The sequence below is a fragment of the Haliotis rufescens genome, unplaced genomic scaffold (assembly GCF_023055435.1).
Source record: "Haliotis rufescens isolate VD_foot unplaced genomic scaffold, xgHalRufe1.0.p SCAF_16, whole genome shotgun sequence".
In the NCBI taxonomy this organism is placed as follows: Eukaryota; Metazoa; Mollusca; class Gastropoda; order Lepetellida; family Haliotidae; genus Haliotis; species Haliotis rufescens.
Window position 1 is genome coordinate 8,412,895 of NW_025963846.1, and position 21,537 is coordinate 8,434,431.

The following is a 21,537-nucleotide window of genomic DNA, read 5'->3' on the forward strand; positions in this document are numbered from 1 at the left end:
CACCCGTTCAAACTGGCCACGTAATGTGTCTGTGGCAGTGAATGGCAGGAACCGCAATACTTCCTTTTCCAGCTGCCGCTTCATGCTGCTGTAGGTGGACGCTGAAACACGGGGAGTGCATTAGTGAGTGAGTGAGTGAGCTGGTTTAACGCCATTTTGAACAGTATTCAAGTTATATCACCGAGTTTCAGCTTTATGTTGGAGGAAAGCCCGAAGAGATGCAGGTCTCGGACATTTACCACTTTGGTGAAACCCACGAGCACGGGTATGGTGCTGACAAACCTAGAAACATAATTTGGTTGAACTGAGATTCAAACCCACAATCTGTGGTAACCCCAGACTACATACAGGGCCACATACAGTCATATCATCAACAAGACAACCCGGTATTAGAGGGATAGTCAAGATGTACATTTACTCTTCTTGAGTCTTTACATTCATGGCGGAAGCAGCCAGAGCGAGGTTCCCAGAATTCCCTGCTAAGGGAGCAGTTATTATGCTTAAGTGGAAATCGCGGGGAATGGCTTATTGTTTTAAACTGTTACTCTATGACACAATCATAGGTTTCCTGGGTGCCCAAGGGACGCTACTCTGCACAGAGAATTGCTGTGCCTTAGATGACTGGGCCACCCGTGACCCCTGAAACTGGGAAGTAATTATTATCAGAAACATCAGAAACTGGATGTAACGGTCATAGTCAATACTCCATAGGTTTGTGTACACTGCATTCTTCCATCACCCGGGAACACAGAGACACATTTCCTGGCCTGGTTCCAGCAGGGGAAACATCGAGGTGAGGTGAGATGGGGTTTAACGTTGTGTCCAAGATTATTGCACTTATATAGCGACGTGCATGCACGTGTGTGTGTGGGTGTGTGGCTGCTTGTACTAGTCCTGACTGATGCTGATTTAAAGTGCTAGCTCACTGAGATACCATGCCTCAGTTTAACATGAATACCCCACTCAGACACAGTATACTGACTCCGAGCCGACCAGTCCTTGTTTTAGCCCCTAATGCCGAGCGCCAGACAGGGTAACAACAAGTACCATCTTTTAACGTCTTTTGGTATGATGGGGTCTGGGATCGAACCCCGGACCTTCCTCTCTCCTGGCGGACGCTCTACCACTAGACCACAGAGGCGGTCTGGGAAACATCGAGTACTCAGACCAATGAGAGTTCAGTTTAACCAAACAAACGTCAGCATGTCTTATGTCACTCACTTTTGGTATCTGCCCTACACACTGCTTCAATGTCAAGGAATGGTCGGATTTGTACAAAGTTCATGTACAGAGTAGGTCTCATTTGACTTCCATTATTTAATACAAACAATAATTTAACATTTGCTGATCCAGAGGGGGGGGGGGAGGGATGTGTGTCCAGGGGGCCCCCCTTTCGAAAACCAAATGTAGTATGTTGTAGGCAGTACCGGTAAAATTATCTGAGAGAGGATTTTGATATTTTGGACCCCTCCCTTTGGAAAATGCTGGATCCGCCCCACTGTATTCATGGGTGATGAAGGATGTAGTGTTTGAAACCTGTAAACAACTGATTTGATACCTGAAATATACTGCAGCAATTACTGTCACTAAATGGACTTCAGTGAATCTCAAAATGCAATTTGTTACTTTAACTTCAGGAGTGTGTTGGGTTCCTGAAACCATCAAACATTTTACTGACCGAAGACACTTTAGACCCAACACGCATCAGATAAAACAACAATCTGTTAGTGGAAGTGTTGTAAGGCATGCTTAGAGTTGTTGCTGTAAGGAGCTCTGACCAGAAAGAGACTGTCTTGCAGAGCGTCTTTTCCTGATCTAACGCAGTCTCAGCTGGGCGTTCCCCAGATGTAACACAGACCTTACCAGAGAGAGGTGTGGGCTATTTCTTCCAATAGATATCTTTATACTACCTTATGTTTTCATATAAGAATCTGAATACAAAGACATACGAGAAAGTTCATGTCAAGTACATTTTCCTATCTCATCCCATTCTACAAAAGCAAGAGTAGATCATGATAAAAAAATAAATGAAATCAAGCGAATTAAATTTGTCATAAAAGTAAAAGTAAAATACAGTAAACTGTGTTTATAATGAACACGCTTATAACGCTTATATTTTAGTTTTGCCCATCTAACTAGAACATTTACAGTTTTTAAGATTGTGAAAAAAACCCACTAAACTTCCAGACCACCTCCGGGGTCTAGTGGTAGGGCGTCTGACTGGAGAGTGGAATTTCAGAGGTTCAATCAACGGCCGGATCATACCAAAAGACGAATAAAGATGGAACTGTTTGTGACCCTGTCTGGCGCTCAGCATTAAGGGGCTGAAACAAGGACTGGTTGGCTCGGAGTCAGTATACTGTTTCTGAGTGGGGTATTCATGTTAAACTGTGGCATGGTATCTCAGAGGGCTAGCACTATAAAATCGGCATTAGTTTGGATTAGTACAAGTAGCTGCATGCAAAGCTTTTACCTAGCACGCATGCACACACACAGGCACGCACACACACAAAAATAACCCCAAAACACCTGTGCATGCACATTGTTATATAACTGCATTAATCTTGAACTCGATGAGGAACCCCATTTCACCTCACCTCACGTGACCTCCAATCAAGGCTCCTGACAGCCACAAGTCTCTACACTGCCTAACTACAGAAGCATCTCACCAACAAGGTATTCAGCAATGGACTGTGTCAGCTCTGTCTTTGTCAGGTCCTGGCAGATGTCGCTGAAGATCTTAAACAGGAAGGGAACGACAGACTTATCATCAAACACCACTGTAGCCTGTAACATGTAGCATTGTGAATGTAGGTACAGTGAAAGGATCTGTTTCAAAACTGACTGGGTTTGATTGGAGAAAATCTACAGTTTTTAGAAGATTTCAAATAAAACATAAACTTGATTCTAATTGATTCTAATGAACTATTTTGGTCACACCTCTTGTGGCTCGAAGTATGAAAAGGTGAGCAGAAGCCAGAGTGACCTTGACAAGAGTCTCAGTGAGAGCAGTATGAATGAAATTATGCATACAAAAACTTGCTGCAGAAATGAAATTTGATTTGAAAAGTTTTTTCTTAACAGGGCTTTAAAATAAAAATAAAATATTTGGGCTTGGGCAAGTATAGGAGTGATGAGGAACAAGACATGCTGCAACAATTCTAATACATATTCATTCCTGCTCTTTATATACCTCCTGCCACTTTTGTCAATAGTATTGCAGGTAATCGTGCTATCTCATGGGGCGGTCGGGTAGTCTAGTGGTTAAAGCTCATCACACCGAGGACCCGCGTTTGATTCCTGACATGGGTAGAATGTGTGAAACCCATTTCTGGTGTCCCCCGCTGTGATATAGCTGGAGTATTGTTAAAAGCAGGGTAAAATCAAACTCACTCACTCACTCATTTGCTATCTCATAGTAACCTTGTGAGGGGTACTACTTTCAAGTGAGACCTGATCAGAAATTTAACATTTGAATTGTAAGATCTAGGTTTTGCAGTTGACAGTTTTTTAGTATGGATCCAATGTGGACTTTCGAATGAAAATTCTATGACGTAAATCGATCCTGCAACCTCACATATCGTTTAGTATTGTAACCCACTGTTTTCCCACTGAGCCACTGGGGCAGGGGATGAAAGGGTGTTCAGTTTTACATGTCATGACTTCAGTTGTCTGCATGCTGCACATGGTCTTTCTCTTGCATGCTTTCATCAAATTCCTTTTATAATGCGACTACTGTATTGTTTCACTATAAGGTATAACAATGTTATTTTATTCTTTGTGGTATTTCATGCAGTTAGACGATTCATAATGAAGTTAAAACACTCCTCCTCGGTTTTGGGTGAAAATGTAAAACCTTGGGATTTTACCTTGCTTGAACTGATACAGTTTCAACCAAACCCTAGGGGTCATGTTTGGTGGGTGGGCAATGCTGAGTCTGACAGTTGGTCATTCCAATGTGGTCACTTTGTTTTCAACCACCCTTGTGATAACCCAATCACCATCTTCACTGGTTCTTACACCAAAAACACAACACCAACAACGTATGCTGGTTGTGGAGGCGATTTATTGGATGGTGTTCTCAGACTCAGTGATTTGGTTGATTACATGTCGCTGTTGCTTGTGCTTTTACAGTTTCAACCAAAACCTCGAAGTCATGTTTCACCCATAACAGGGCTTGATCTTCAATCGCCAGCAGTGGTTTATTCGCAGTGGTTTATTTTTTTCACCCAATCTTATTGGCTGGCTGAGAGTGGAGAGTTGTGTCATCGCGTTTTGATTGGCTGGCTAAAAATAATTTACGTCACTATTTTCGCATCGGGGATACCCGAGGTCGTCTAGTACAGGAAATCCCCAGCTGGCAAAACATTACCGTAGTGACAATGTTTCCATTGCCGGAAGTTGGTGACCGAGAGAAAATTAGTGGGGGAAGAAAGGGTGTGATATGTGGAGATATATCAGAGAATTTCAGCTTCCCTATGTACCAGATTCAGTTGCAGAATGAGAAGACGGTAAACGAAGCGAGATACCGCATCTATATTACGGGACCAGGTGAGCAACTCCGGTACATTCTTTACTGGGCGTTTTCAAGGCTAATAACAAAGCTAATGAAACAGTTAATTAATTCATGTAAAAATACCAATGAAATAGTGAAACAAACCATATTGTTTGGTATTTAAAAAAAACAAAACTATCAACCACACAAGAAATGTCACGTTATAATGAAGTGTTGATCTAGAGCCGATCGATCAAAAACATATTTCATAGTTATATTAAAATAATCGAGACTTAAATTTCATATTTTAAGAAAATAAACACTCAAATAATTTGGATCTAAAGCAATACTCAATTTTAATGCAGGAAACGATCAATCTTTGCCAGGATGTTTTGCAACCACAGCAGCTGTTTCCCCTTTCAACAGGTGGAGTTTATTTCATATTATTAGTTTTAGGTGGAAACTCAATATCACAGTTAATTATTTTCAGAATTTACAGACAATACAGAGTATTAAGACATGTAGAATTAGGTTTGTCTCAAGTATATTCTTTAAACCAAAGATTTATTATTTACCATGATTACTGAAAAAAACCCACTTCTTTAATAATGCAATTGTTATATTATCATAGAAGACAAAGAGCCCCAATATGCATAGCTAGCTTAATTTTAATGATAATTATTTAGCATTTCTTGGGATGATAAACTGGACATATGACAAAATAAGAAATGTATTTTTATTTATTATTCTCCCATTACAAGGTTTACAGTGGTTTATTTTTTCACATAATCTAATTGGCTGCCTGGGAGTGGAAAGCTGTGTCGCTATTTTAACTAGAGACCTTAAATTATTCTAATGTGTAAATTTTCAGAACATGGTAGGTAAAGAAAAACTCAAATTTATGGGTGATGAAGAAATGACCAACAAGAGGTCCTCTTATAACATTTTACCATAAACCTCATTTCTTTACATTAGCAATGTCTTATTTTAATTTTAATACTTTTTACCAAAAAAAATCACATATGAACAGGTCACTAAAATACATTATTATGTCTTGTTTTCATGAAGATAAATAGAAGAAATGTTAATTTTAAATTACCTATTATCAGTAAGTCTTAACTTCTAATCTGATAAAATAACAAGTTTGGAGGTAACTGTTGCAGTAAAATAACAATGTAAAATTACAAGGGTATTAAAATGCAAATATTTGTAGAACTACTGAAATGATAATTTATTGTTTACATATATCCTATGTATTTATGTTTCACACACAATAAATTATTGTGCTTGTCAAATTCACATTGTTTCTTGTCATTTACAAATATGGGGAAATTAGATAACTCATTTTATGTAGAAGATGTAATCAGCTGATCAGTTGCCTGAATGGTATTTATAGAATCTTGCCTGATCAATCCTGATGACAGTTCCTTTGGGCCCTTGTTTTTCGTTAACAATATTTCACAATATATAAGACAATATTTAATTTCCTCTTAATTGGGTTTATAACATTTGTTTCTCGCGAACAAATAAACGAATAACGTATTTACATACACTAAAAAGGTGGGCCTATTTAGTGTTGCGCATTGAGAATGATAGTCACGTATGGCGAGACGAATGCAAATAAAGTTATGGGCCGAGTAATCCAAAACCATTAACAAATATCAAATCACATTACTAATTCTCAAAACGTTACTCCCATCAGCTTTTAATAGTTTACCAAAAACATAACATGAATGCTAATAAGTGGCTTGCCTGTCACGGAAAACACGTGTGAGTTGTCTTCGCTAGATCCTTTTTACCTGTTTATGGTGCAGTTGTCTCACTGAGCAAATTCGAAAACGAGGCTGGGGGGAATCCCGAGTGGTTACTAAACACGGGAAATCTTCAACTACGATCTCGACTTTTTATGGCGTATTGTTATGGGAGGAAAAGGATTAACCACTGTGTTCGGTTGTTACCGAAAAATCTACACACTCGTGATTAATCTGCCACAATTAGAACTCGGCAAAGCCTCGTGATTAATCTGCCACAATTAGAACTCGGCAAAGCCTCATTCTAATCGTGGCAGATTCATCACTCGTGTGTAGATTTTTTGGTAACAACCGAACACAGTGGTTAATCCTCTATTTTAACTATAACGGAGAACACTGTCAGAATAGTAGAGGTCAAGGGCACAAACACAAATATATCTGCATCAGAACTAGACTTCTACACCAGCAACATTATTTATTTCTTAACTTCAGTGGCAGATACATGTAGGTTAAGATGGATGGTATTTTCTTCAATGCTTCAAAACCACACAATCAGACAATCAGACAAGTTTTCTGATGTATTTCAATATTACAAATGTATAACTTTGGGTTCATGTCAATGGAGTCCACGTGTGATTATCAAAAGAAGGTAAGGGTGGATCCCATGGACCAATCCACCCAAGCTCCTTGGGTTCGCGGAGCTCTCTATACTATCGCTGCCGCCAGTCATAACTCCCCACTGTGATAGGTGGCCACAACCATGCTTGGAGTTGAACTCGCAACCGAATGACCGTTATGTTTACAAACAAGTGGCGACTGTCGTGACGCCGAATACACTTACCCCTGTTAAATTACAGTAGAACACGGATATAACGAACACGGATATAACGAACACGAATATAGCGAACAAACGGATACAACGAACTGTTAAAAAATCCCCGATTTATCTCCTACATGTACTTTCTTTCTTTGTCAGTTAGAATTTCTGTTTCATTAGAACTATTGTATTATTGATATAGTAAGAATGTACGGGAGAAGTTGGTTGGTTTTGCGTTAGTCTGCAATCTCGAACCAATCTGATTATTAAAACAACAAAGTAAATTCATCTGGAAAACATTGTCAGTCGTAAACCTTTTCAAAATGAAATATGATGGCATTCCCAAAGACATAAACAAAAGTATAAACATTACTACATTTGGGGTTAGAGGGTATTTCAAGATTCTTGTAATTGCCGCGTCCACACTGGTGGCAGCGATGTATATCACCTTTTTGATTGTGTAGATGTCTTTTGTCCGTATGATGAGGTAGTGTAACAGAGCTTGTCGGGTCGGGGTGTAAGCTGCCTTGAAGCTCTCCGCCAGCCCCTCCAGTGACACGCCAACCTTCCACACCTGGCCATTACGGTAGTCGTACACACTGCCCCCTGGTGGCAGAAAACAACTTTCAGAGAACTCACATACCCCTCAACAGACTTCCATCTACAAATACTGATGATCAGAATCCAATTCAGACTGTCAATAACACCATTACTACTGGCTATCCCTAGTTTCGTTCACAGACCATGGAATATAATAAAAATGATGATGATGATGATGATGATGATGATGATGGTGATGGTGATGATAATAAACTTGCACAAGGAAAGCATTCCATATAAGGTAGGTGAGTGGGAGGGTGAATGAGTGAGTGAGTGGATGGGTGGTTCAGTGTTTGAGGGAAGGGGTGGACAGGTAGGTTATTGAGCGAGTGAGTGAGTGAGAGGGTGAGTGAATGAGTGAGTGAGTGGGTGGGTCAGTGTTGGAGAGAGGGGGTGGACAGGTAGGTGATTGAGCGAGTGAGTGAGTGAGAGGGTGAGTGAATGAGTGAGTGAGTGGGTGGGTCAGTGTTGGAGAGAGGGGGTGGACAGGTAGGTGATTGAGTGAGTGAGTGAGTGGGTGGGTCAGTGTTTGAGGGAAAGGGTGGACAGGTAGGTAATTGAGCGAGTGAGTGAGAGGGTGAGTGAATGAGTGAGTGAGTGGGTGGGTCAGTGTTGGAGAGAGGTGGTGGACAGGTAGGTGATTGAGTGAGTAAGTGAGTGGGTGGGTCAGTGTTTGAGGGAAAGGGTGGACAGGTAGGTAATTGAGCGAGTGAGTGAGTGAGTGAGAGGGTGAGTGAATGAGTGAGTGAGTGGGTGGGTCAGTCTTGGAGAGAGGGGGTGGACAGGTAGGTGATTGAGTGAGTGAGTGAGTGGGTGGGTCAGTGTTTGAGGGAAGGGGCGGACAGGTGGGTGATTGAGCGAGTGAGTGAGTGAGTGAGTAGGTGAGTGAGTGAGTGAGTGAGTGAGTGAGTGGGTGGGTCAGTGTTGGAGAGAGGGGGTGGACAGGTAGGTGATTGAGTGAGTGAGTGAGTGGGTGGGTCAGTGTTTGAGGGAAGGGGTGGACAGGTAGGTGATTGAGCGAGTGAGTGAGTGAAAGGGTGAGTGAATGAGTGAGTGGCAGACAGGTGGGTGATTGATGAGTGATTGAGAGGGTGAGTGAGTGAGGGTGTGTGAGTGAGTGAGTGAGGGGGCAGACAGGTGGGTGAGTAAGTGAGTGAGAGGGTGAGTGAGTGAGAGGGTGTGTGAGTGAGTGAGTGAGGGGGCAGAAAGGTGTGTGAGTGAGTGAGTGAGTGAGTGAGTGAGTGAGAGGGTGAGTGAGTGAGTGAGAGTTAACTGTGATATGGGTGTACCTATTTCTCTGGTGAACGTCCTGCATGGTGACAGCGAGTGGATGTTCCTACACTGATGACTGGTCACAGACATGGTGTCTGGCATGTCAAGTGTCCGTGATTGCAGGGAGGCCTGGCTCACACACTGCTCGTCTGTCGGGATCATGGTGTCCACCAGCTGCAGAGCATGAACCAACACTATAGAATCACAACCAAGAACTGTGGCTAACTATAGCACTACAACCAAGTACTGTGGCTAACTATAGCCCTACAACCAAGTACTGTGGCTAACTATAGCACTACAACCAAGTACTGTGGCTAACTATAGCACTACAACCAAGTACTGTGGCTAACTATAGCCCTACAACCAAGTACTGTGGCTAACTATAGCACTACAACCAAGTACTGTGGCTAACTATAGCATTACAACCAAGTACTGTGGCTAACTATAGCGCTACAACCAAGTACTGTGGCTAACTATAGCATTACAACCAAGTACTGTGGCTAACTATAGCATTACAACCAAGTACTGTGGCTAACTATAGCATTACAACCAAGTACTGTGGCTAACTATAGCATTACAACCAAGAACTGTGACTAACTATAGCGCTATAACCAAGTACTGTGGCTAACTATAGCGCTATAACCAAGTAATGTGGCAACTATAGCACTACAACCAAGTACTGTGGCAACTATAGCGCTACAACCAAGTACTGTGGCTAACTATAGCGCTTCAACCAAGTACTGTGGCTAACTATAGCGCTACAACCAAGTACTGTGGCAACTATAGCGCTACATCCAAGTACTGTGGCTAACTTTTGCGCTACAACCAAGTACTGTGGCTAACTATAGCGCTACAACCAAGTACTGTGGCAACTATAGCGCTACAACCAAGTACTGTGGCTAACTATAGCGCTACAACCAAGTACTGTGGCTAACTATAGTCCTACAACCAAGAACTGTGGCAACTATAGCACTACAACCAAGTACTGGGGCTTACTATAGCGCTACAACCAAGTACTGTGGCAACTATAGCACTACAACCAAGTACTGTGGCTAACTATAGCGCTACAACCAAGTACTGTGGCCAAGTATAGCACTACAACCAACTACTGTGGCTAACTATAGCACTACAACCAAGTACTGTGGCTAACTATAGCACTACAACCAAGTACTGTGGCCAAGTATAGCATTACAACCAAGTACTGTGGCTAACTATAGCGCTTCAACCAAGTACTGTGGCTAACTATAGCACTACAACCAACTACTGTGGCTAACTATAGCACTACAACCAAGTACTGTGGCTAACTATAGCACTACAACCAAGTACTGTGGCTAACTATAGCACTACAACCAAATACTGTGGCAAACTATAGCGCTTCAACCAAGTACTGTGGCTAACTATAGCGCTACAACCAAATACTGTGGCAACTATAGCGCTACAACCAAGTACTGTGGCTAACTATAGCCCTACAACCAAGTACTGTGGGTAACTATAGCGCTACAACCAAGTACTGTGGCCAAGTATAGCACTACAACCAACTACTGTGGCTAACTATAGCACTACAACCAAGTACTGTGGCTAACTATAGCACTACAACCAAGTACTGTGGCCAAGTATAGCATTACAACCAAGTACTGTGGCTAACTATAGCGCTTCAACCAAGTACTGTGGCTAACTATAGCACTACAACCAACTACTGTGGCTAACTATAGCACTACAACCAAGTACTGTGGCTAACTATAGCACTACAACCAACTACTGTGGCTAACTATAGCACTACAACCAAATACTGTGGCAAACTATAGCGCTTCAACCAAGTACTGTGGCTAACTATAGCGCTACAACCAAATACTGTGGCAACTATAGCGCTACAACCAAGTACTGTGGCTAACTATAGCCCTACAACCAAGTACTGTGGGTAACTATAGCGCTACAACCAAGTACTGTGGCCAAGTATAGCACTACAACCAAGTACTGTGGCTAACTATAGCACTACAGCCAAGTACTGTGGCTAACTATAGCATTACAACCAAGTACTGTGGCTAACTATAGTCCTACAACCAAGTACTGTGGCTAACTATAGCGCTACAACCAAGTACTGTGGCTAACTATAGCGCTACAACCAAGTACTGGGGCTAACTATAGCACTACAACCAAGTCCTGTGGCCAAGTATAGCGCTACAACCAAGTACTGGGGCTAACTATAGCACTACAACCAAGTCCTGTGGCAACTATAGCCCTACAACCAAGTCCTGAGTATTTACATGTCATAACCATCACGGATACCCAGGGATACAACCTTCAATAGTGTGACATCTAACAGAATCCCTATCTGTGTACCTGGAACCGGACAGTGTAGGTGCGGGTGTCTGGCCGCGTGTCAGTCCCTTCCATGTCAGAGGCGGACACACTCCCGTGGGCAGGATCATTCTCTGGGTCAGAGGTCATCATGCTGGCTGTGCTTGAGGTCATCAACCGGTCCCTGGCATGATCTGGAACAGCAGAACTGATGACCACACCACACAAATACATGCTCTATCCACATTTGGAACAGGAGTGAGTGAGTATGTTTGGTTTATCGCTGACAGTATTCCAGTCATATCACAGCGTGTCAGTTTAATGTGGAAGGAAAGCCCTAAGTGATGCAGGTCTCAGGTCTGTGTTTGTATGTGTGTGTGGCTGCTAATGCCTATTTTATAGTGCTAGCCTACTGAGATACCATGCCACAGTTTAACATGAACACACCACTCAGACACAGTATACTGACTCCCAGCCGACCAATCCTTGTTTTAGCCTCTGTGCCGAGCGCCAGACAGGGAAACAACAAATACCATCTTTCAATGTCTTTTGGTGTGACGTGGCCGGGGAATCGAACTCCTGACCTTCCGCTCTCCAGGCAGACGAACAACCAGTAGACCATGAGGTGGTCTCTTCTATTTTGGAGTAACAGACATTCTGAAAGAGGGCCAACACAATGGCTACAATCTGTTTACATATCTATGGGTATCTACATTACCTGAGTAGTAGTTTGTTGCTTAATCAGCAATATTCTAGCTGTGTCATGGCTGCCAAATCAATGATCGCAGTGATGTGCAGTTCTTCAAGTTGTGGAGTCTGGCCACCTGATTCATTAAGTCCAGGAACCCATTCATTCCCCTAAGCGTAGTACTCACTGTGAAGGAGGATGTGGTGGCACGGTTCAAACTCGATCCCGACATTGAGCAGATGGACAAAGTATCCTGGGAGAAGCACCATCAGGTAGTCACCTGAAACAAGGAGAATCAGTTTGCGTCAGGTTTGGAGTTGAGCGGGTCAGTGTGAAAAACCTTTGTGAAAAGTAGCGTGTCAGCTTAATGTGGGAGGAAAGCCCCAAACCAGCCAGGTTCTAGACATTTGTTTTTTGGTTTCATGATGCACTCAGCAATATTCAAGCTAAATGACGGCAGCCTGTCAATAATCAAGTCTGGACTAGACAATCCAGTGATTGACATCATGAGCCTCGATCCACGCAATTGGGATACGATGACATGCATCAACCAAGTCAGCGAGACTGACCACCTGATCCCGTTAGTCGCCTCTAACAACAAGCATGGTCGCCTCTTACGACAAGCACAGTAGCCTTTACGACAGGCATAGTTGCCTCTTACGACAAGCATAGTCGCCTCTTACGACAAGCATGGTTGCCTCTTTCAACAAGCATGGTCGCCTCTTTCGACAAGCATGGTCGCCTCTTACAACAAGCATGGTCGCCTCTTATGACAAGCATGGTCTTGTAGACTTTGAGTGCAGCTGAAACCATGCAAGGGTATTGTCCCGACAGACCAAGAATCATAAACAGGGCAATCTGGAATCTGAACTTAAACCAGCAGATCCTTGCCTGGCCAAGGGACACAACACTACACAGGAATATGCATCTTACCATCACTGGGCCACATGTGCCTCATAGAAGAGAAGAGAAGAACTAAGTTTGAACAGCACTATACAATACACAGTTTGTGACATTACGTAACAGTTGGATAATATGAGTTGTCAACCAGTCTCGAAGGGTAGAAATTATCTTCATGACAATTTCTGCAATTTTCTGATTCAAGTTGTGTGGCTATAACTCTATGACATCATGCATTGTCCACAACAAAAGATTCCACTATTCTTCTATGTGAGGCTCGATCAGTACGTATCAATCAACCTCATACACATTCATACAATACAGCATAGGGGACATTGGAAAAGATTTCCCATTTTGTAACCAATCAGAAAGAGTCAGTGAGTGTGTTAAAAGTTTGAGGAACATCAGCAATACTTCAGCCATATTGTTACAAGACAAAGTAATGCATTAATAGTTTCTAAAACCCTGTCGTCAAAGGAAAGTAAAATAACTTGCAACATCACAGATTTGTATATAAAACCAGTTTGAAACGAATACAAATAACAGTAAGACAATAACCTATATATACCTTTTCTCTTCTGTAAATAAAAGAAAGTCACACTTTCAATAGTGTAACTTTATGTTTTCTGTCTTCTTAGTTCCAGGAATTGATGACACTGAGATGACGTTATCAAATCATTTGTTGGTATCTTAGTCAGTCAACATTGTCTGAACATATATGCTTATAATATAATTAAATTTTCGATGTGTTCATTGAAATTCCTGCATTCTGATTAGCTGAATTGGCCACGTGTTATTGCATTCATTTCCCAATGAATGTAAAAACTTAAGCCACACCCACCGAGGCGCACTACTTTTATTACTGCAGAATGTCGGGGAATCCCAATATTACAGTCGAGGGAATTCCCTTTCTGCTCCCCTGTATCATCATGCACAGGACATTTAGCGACTTTCATGCATATTCATTGTCCAAACAACCCTTTGAAACCGAAGGCCGAAGATGAACGAAACAGCAAACGTGCATGTCTTCGGGTTTCATTTCTAACTAGCATTTTTCAAACTGTGTTTTCCCATTTTCAGGGAAGTAATGTTTGAATCTGGCAGTAACTGACCATGTCATTAGAAACAGCCGCCTTCTCCGGGACATATTTCTTCCAGTTCGTTACAGTCTGACTGTTGCAGTTCTTCTCGTCTCTTGATTGACAGGTCCAATGAACATTGTTTTGATCCTACTCTCCGTTGGTTGGCTACTGACTGTGTAGGCATGTCAGGTTATGTACCTAAATTAAACGATCACCTGATTCATGTCACGCCACAGTATGTATTCTTACACCTGGAAGGTTTATCAATCTCTTCACTTTGTCTGTTTTGATATATACAACTGTTTTGGGATAAAATATTGTAGATAAAACATGTTTTACATTGTTGAATTTAATTATAAGCATTGACTGTGTATTTTTTTCGGTTCATTGAGGTATGAATAAAAAAACCGATGTGCTACACAGATTCAGACAGTTTGCACTCAATGAACCGAAATGAATACACAGTCAATCCTTAAATAGATGCTTTTGTCCAATCAACTCACCAATCCAGTGAAAGGAAAGTCTACGTGATCCAATCAAACTCCTCGGCAGTCCTGGAACACACCCATGGAGAACTTTTGCTGCAAATAAACAACCAGTGTCAGATCTACACAGAAACATGAAACAGACCACACTGGGCAAGCAAACCCCTGACAACGTGTGTGGGTGGTTGCGACTGAGTCAGCGAGTAAGAGGGCCCTTAATTCGATAGCCTAAATTTCCATGACTTTTCCATGGTACTATGCCAGTTTTCCATATCAAATATATAAATATCGTCAGATCATAGGTTTTCAGACATCATACGTTTAGGGACGGCCATGTTTATCGCGATTACTCTCGCTATAACAAAGGGAGTATCCTCACAAAGACATTGTAAATACTCAGTGTCCTATTTTTAACATAAAGTCGTCTTTTATAAGTGAGTGAGATGTTTTAACGTTGTTCTTGAGAAAACTAGGAATGTAACACGGGGATATATTAGATAATAAATATAAAATATTTATTATACCATAATATTTTTTTATACCAATTGTCTTTTTCTGGTGATCATTGACAAGAAAGCATATAAAACTCAGTCACTTTGCTTGTTATTCTGGGTTAACACCAACAAAATATTTCCATTTTTCCATGCCTTCCTAAAATTGTTTTATTTTCCAAAACTATTACAGTCGTCAGAAAACTAAATTAAAATTTCATGAGCCTTATGAACCCTTTGTATTCCAGCACTATCAGAGCAGGGGAATGGACTTTACACGCTGTACCTATGTGCCAGTTAAACATGATCCCTGATCATCAGTTTAAATCCCAGTTTTCCTTGCTTATGTTTCTATAGTCCTTGCCACATCGCAAGGATTAATTAACAAAGGTAGCTGCAGGTGTTCTAATACTTATGAAGTGTCAACGAGGCATTCAACTGATAAGAAATATCACTTACAGTAATGACAGAAAATGCAAAGTGCACTTTTCAAGAAATATCCATGTTCTTAACGATAAACGTCATCATTGAGTTTCGATCATGCTGCTACAATCCGACTTTGGATCGGCAGTCAGGTGACGTTGAGTGACTATTTTTAGCAGCGTGTGCGGCACGACTGAAAGAAAAACATGTGCAGATGTAGTATTTCAAGCAGTATTTAAAGCACTATTGACCAAGGTCACTGCTAAATATAATTGCTCGCTGTCACCTGACTGTCGATTCATACCCGGACTGTAAGCATGCATGTGTTAAGGGGTAGGTGGTGGTCCCCCTGAACCAGCCGTTGATGAGGCGAGGTTGTCTACCTACTGTGATGCACCATGCAGATGTAGTAGTTGATGACATTGTCGCTGTCTGCCGCTGCTGTTGGTGAGGCCTTGCCCTTGCTGGAGGTGAAGGCCATATGTTGATAGCACAGGCAGTAAGTCCCGTTAGCCTGACTCAGCACACAGGCATTTAAACTTACATCTGCACGAACGCAAAATACATCTTGAAAACAATAATGAACAATAAAAGACCTGGGCCCACTTGCACAAAAAGATCTTAATGCTAAAATGATCAGGAATATATTACTGGTGGTGATCAATCAATTCTTCCGGAGAGACTTACCAGGAATTCCAGGATTCAGTGGTCGATCTGCATAGTGGGATCTGCCAAACCAAGACAAAAGTTGTGATCACAGTGACAATAGAAGAAAACAAACCAAGTACATTTTTTAAAACTTGTACATAAAAAAAACATTTTCTCTATCATCCATTTGCTTGTTGACAAATTTGAAAGTAGAGTTTAGATCCCCAAAGTCTTTACCTTAAAGTTGACCTGATGTAGGGAAATGGGAACTTCAATGGAATGTCAAGCTGAAACAACAGAAACAAACCAGGCTGTTATGATTGAACATACCTCAGTTTTGTCTTTGTAATCTACCAAGGGAGGGTTTTGAACAATATTAGGCGGCAAGAAGTGAGTGTATCTGCAGAGAAATATACAGTCAAACCTTGCTGTGTCGAACTTGGATGTGTCTAATTTGAGGTTGTCTCGAACTCATTTGAGAGTCGCAAGTATCCAAATTAAGCTTATAATTTGATTTTTTCGAACTACGGGTAATTCAAACTTTTTTCAGGCCCCCATGAGTTCGACACAATGAGGTTCGACTGTATTAGTATAAAGGACGTCATGCATTGGGAATCCTTATGACATACTTAACGGCATACTAGCATAAACCTATTATGAAAATAAAGCCAAAAAGCTAGGAATCCTACACTAAAAGTCAAATAGTCGCACATAGGTAAATAAATATTGATTCCCATTTTACAACAATCTCCATATTGCTTACAGCAAAAGTGAAGAGCAGCACCATTACGTTGTGATGTCACTGCATTGTAACATCATTTCATGATGTCATAGCACTGTAACAGTCATCGTTTGCTCAGTTTTGTTTGATTGTTGTTTAACGATGCACTCAGCAGTATTCCAGCTATATGACGGCGGTCTGTACAATAATTGAGTCTGGACCAGACAATCCAGTGATTGACATCAATAGCATCGATCTACGCCATCTTGTCCAAGGCACTGCAATTCACCATGCTGAGTTGCGGCCATTTGGCATGCCAGAAATCTATTACTGGGTTTGAAGCATATTGATGTGGGAGGAAAGCCTGAAGTGATGCAGGTCTCAGACGTTTACCTCTTTGGTGAAACCCACGAGCAAGGATATCGTGTTGACAAACCTAGAAACATAATCGGGTTGAATCGAGATTCGAACCTACAATCATAGGTTTCCTGGGTGCCCAAGGAACGCAACTCTGCACAGAGAATTGTGGTGCCTTAGTTGACTAGGCCACCTGTGACCCCCTGATACAAGTGACGGAGTACAATCACAGGTATGGCGGTGAGAGACCAAGGATTATAATCGGACCTCTCGGTTTCCATCACTAAGACTACCAAGCCACCAGAGCTCCTGCTGCCTTACCATGCTGTCATAGTCAGCGTTCTGATGGAACTGAAGAGTTGAAAGTTTCTGTGCCACGACGTTGCTGTTGTCTCCTTGTGGGCGGTAGTTGTAGATGTAGTGGAGTCGCTGGTTGACGGCGTCCCACTGACACCACACAAACTTCCGCACTAACTGCATGGTGTGTGGTTGGTCAGACATGATCTGGAGGAGATGGGTTTATAAGGATAATAAACATGGGACGGCATCTGGAGGAGATGGGTTAATCAGGATTATAAACATGGGATGGCATCTGGAGGAGATGGGTTTATCAGGATTATGAACATGGGCAGCATCTGGAGGAGATGGGTTTATCAGGATTATAAACATGGGACGGCATCTGGAGGAGATGGGTTTATCAGGATTATATACATGGGACGGCATCTAGAGGAGATGGGTTTATAAGGATTATAAACATGGGACAGCATCTGGAGGAGATGGGTTTATCAGGATTATAAACATGGGATGGGATCTGGATGAGATAGGTTTATCAGGATTATAAACATGGGATGAGATCTGGAGGAGATGGTTTTATCAGGATTATTGACATGGGACGGCATCTGGAGGAGATGGGTTTATCAGGATTATATACATGGGACGGCATCTGGAGGAGATGGGTTTATCAGGATTATAAACATGGGATGGGATCTGGAGGAGATGGGTTTATCAGGATAATAAACATGGGACGGCATCTGGAGGAGATGGGTTTATCAGGATTATAAACATGGGACGGCATCTGGAGGAGATGGGTTTATCAGGTTTATAAACATGGGACGGCATCTGGAGGAGATGGGTTTATCAGGATTATAAACATGGTACAGCATCTGGAGGAGATGGGTTTATCAGGATTATAAACATGGGACGGCTTCTGGAGCAGATTGGTTTATCAGGATTATAAACATGGGACGGCATCTGGAGGAGATGGGTTTATCAGCATTATAAACATGGGACGGCATCTGGAGGAGATGGGTTTATCAGGATTATAAACATTGGACTTAGGCATTCTTTACTGTGTGAATGTTGGCACTAAATTTAAGAAATAAACAACAAGTGGGAGTTGTTTATCGTACAATAAAACACTGCAGCGAGAATCAACCATGAGGGGAGCCCCTCATGGCTTATTCTCCCTGCAGTGTTTTATTGTATGATAAACAACGACCACGAGTCGTTCATTTCTTATATGTGATGTCAACATTATATACAGCCTCTTAAAGGATGTTGAAAAAATCTACAAGCTTTAAATATATTAACCCAAATTTTATTAATGATGACTCCCTGAATAGAATCCCGCCTTGGAAAATATTGGACAAGTACATTTCAGGAACAGGTGGGTAAATGGGGACATGAGGGACTTGACTTTGTTTTCCATTGCTCTTCTGTTTTGGACATATTCTGATGAAAATATGCTTAAAAACTAGCTATATTTACACCTGGATTAACAACAGCCATTGATAACAGTGACAGCGTAATGTCATTATTCGTGACAACACTCAGAAACTACTTACAGTTCTCTTATCCCCAGCTCTAGCCATAGGGATCTTGTATAAACCTATTGCTGCAAACAGAAACACACAAAATATACAAGCATACAAACAATATAAATTAATGACGACCAAGCTGGAAAGTGTGCTCATAAGGAAAGGGAGATAACTCTTGTCACCTTGTGGATGAAATCCAATCAATACCCTGAGCTCTGAGGTTAGATGGAAAACACATGCAACTCTCATGAAAGAACAAACAACAAAATAGTCAAAGCAGCAGTTTATCACCAAATTTCCGTAACCTGCCCTGATAAACAAGGGGACACAAGAACACTTGGCGGCCATCTGGAACACTTGGGGTCATCAAGACCTTATGAATCTGTCTTGCCATGCATCGGAGTCTTGAAAATTTGGCAGTCACAGTCAAGTTAAAAACAGGTGTCATTGTGTATATACTGATGATTCTCGTCAATTAGAGATATGTGGGTCAAGTCAACAATTTAAATACAATAATCATCACAATTTCCAGACAAAATGGTTCACACAAAAGACAAAAGACATTAAATAATGGCATCAATCAGTTTGTAAAATAATTTTTGAAGGAAGACGAGAAGATGGGACTCCCTGGGAGCTGATGGGTAGGAAAGACTAGCTATGTAATACTTACACTCTTTATGAAGGAAGACTAGAAGATGGGACTCCCTGGGAGCTGATTGGTCGGAAAGACTAGCATACAGAAACTGGACTTTGAGGAAGTTGCGTCGCTCAAGGTTGAGGGAGAAGACACGAGTCTCCAAGGCCTGTAACTCTGCAAGGTATGCTCGGTACATCTCTGCAAACACAGCGCCAAGCACATGACAACCAATGGACCATGATTAAGAGTTGCTTCTGAGGCACTGAAGTTCACCATTATTCTTGTACACAGTCAACATTCGTAAAATTCTGAAATTTTACTACACCTTGTATATAGCAACCATGATTATTAATCCTAAAATGTGTGTTTGAAATGTGTGAACTAGATGGATCACTGCATGGTGTCTAGCCTTTAGGAATCCAAATCTCTTTGTTTCATCGTGAACAGAAACATAGAACCAACCCTTGCTTGCTGTAAGAGGTGACTCTGCTTGTCATAAGAGGCAAATAACGGGACTGGGTGGTCAGGCTCGCTGACTTGGCTGATGCATGTCATCGTATCCCAATTGAAGAACTGTAGAACGATGCTGGATTGTCTGGTCCAGACTCGATTATTTACAGATATATAGTCATATAGCTGGAATATTGCTGACTGCAGTGTTAAACAAACAAACAAACAAACAAACAAACAAACAAACTAACAAACAAACAAAACAAAACAAAACAAAACAAAACTAAACAAAACCTGGTGGTCCAGCAAGGTGACTTGATTATTTACAGGCCACCACGATAAAGATGTAATATTGCTGGCTCTGGCATATAACAACAGACAAACAACAATGTAACTTTACTGATCTGTGTATCAATGTGATGCCCGTCTTCAAGCTAAACGCCTGAGCGAGTGACTATTGCTTAACACCACAGTCAGCAATACTGTAGCTCCATCACACTGGCTGGTAAATAATCGCTCCAGTAGTCGTCTCTTACGACCAGCGTAGGATGCTGGGGACCTCTCTAACCCGGAATCCCACGTAGTCGTAACAGGCAGCATCATTACCTCTTCCTGTCTTTCCATCTTTAGATGCATCCCCCCTGGAGAAGGTTGTAAAAGCTGAAACAGATTTATGTCATAAATGCATTGTGGGATCAAAAACAGTTCAACATTACAGTCCAAATGAGAACGATGAGTTGCAAAATAAATCAAAATCGGGAAATGTTTATTAATTGTCAATGCAGTACACGACAATGAATACCCTGTTCCCAACAATATCTGCTGTTTGTTATTTTTATTCCCATCACTGGAAAAAGTTGTTGAAGAAACTATCATGTTGTTATGTGTGCAAGTTGACATCTTGAATGGAGGGAGCACAACGGTAGGAGGAACAGCGCACACACACAAAAATCTTATTCACATGACTGAACTAAAAACTTCATTCCTGAGGCAGACTTCAAATTTATTCTTACTTGCCTCACTGCTCCTGTTTAATGGATTAGAAAATTCAAAAGATTCAACCACAAAAATAAAGTAACTGTAACCTATCTGAAAAATAATTGATCTCAAACATTGTATAAAGATTCTGGTCACGCAAACTTCTTATAAAGACACAATTAAAGCACACAAAAGTTACTGTGAAAATAGGGGCGGTCGGGTAGCCTAGTGGTTAAAGCATTAGCTCGTCACACGGAAGACCCGGTTTCGATTCCCGTCATGGGTACAATGTGTGAAGCCCATTTCTGGTGTCCCCTGCAGTGATATTGCTGGAATATTGCTAAAAGCAGTGCAAAATAGTGAGTATGGTTTTACACTGCTCTTAGAAATAATCCAACAACATCACAGCGGGGGACCCCAGAAATAGGCTTCACACACTGTAACAACGAGCGAACACTTTAACCACTAGGCTACCCCACCACCCCTATTGTGAAAAAGGTAACTGTTCTTCAATTGCACATGTCCAAAGAAAATAAGCATGTATGTTGTAACAGCAACTCGACCGACCCATCAATTTGTTTTAATGAGATAGCTTTATAAATGCTTTCATCTTGACTTACTCATGTT

At 41.5% G+C, this 21,537-nt stretch overlaps 1 protein-coding gene across 3 annotated transcripts in view; it reads right to left on the reverse strand.

The window, feature by feature from the left end:
- LOC124134166 overlaps positions 1-21,537 on the reverse strand; it is a 57,068-nt gene that overhangs the window by 28,485 nt on the left and 7,046 nt on the right. For all 3 annotated transcript variants that reach the window (XR_006861063.2, XM_046498869.2, XM_046498877.2), the window contains exons 5-18: positions 20,539-20,592; positions 19,516-19,680; positions 18,873-18,922; positions 17,350-17,532; positions 16,188-16,237; positions 15,990-16,030; positions 15,690-15,848; positions 14,407-14,484; positions 12,109-12,201; positions 11,276-11,427; positions 8,953-9,109; positions 7,512-7,669; positions 2,670-2,739; positions 4-101 (exon numbers count right to left, since the gene is read on the reverse strand). Coding sequence is in view for 2 of the 3 variants with exons in the window: in XM_046498869.2 (XP_046354825.2) it covers positions 4-101; positions 2,670-2,739; positions 7,512-7,669; positions 8,953-9,109; positions 11,276-11,427; positions 12,109-12,201; positions 14,407-14,484; positions 15,690-15,848; positions 15,990-16,030; positions 16,188-16,237; positions 17,350-17,532; positions 18,873-18,922; positions 19,516-19,680; positions 20,539-20,592 (1,508 nt within the window). In the remaining variant the exon portion in view is untranslated. The remainder of the gene's footprint in view (positions 1-3; positions 102-2,669; positions 2,740-7,511; positions 7,670-8,952; positions 9,110-11,275; positions 11,428-12,108; positions 12,202-14,406; positions 14,485-15,689; positions 15,849-15,989; positions 16,031-16,187; positions 16,238-17,349; positions 17,533-18,872; positions 18,923-19,515; positions 19,681-20,538; positions 20,593-21,537) is intronic.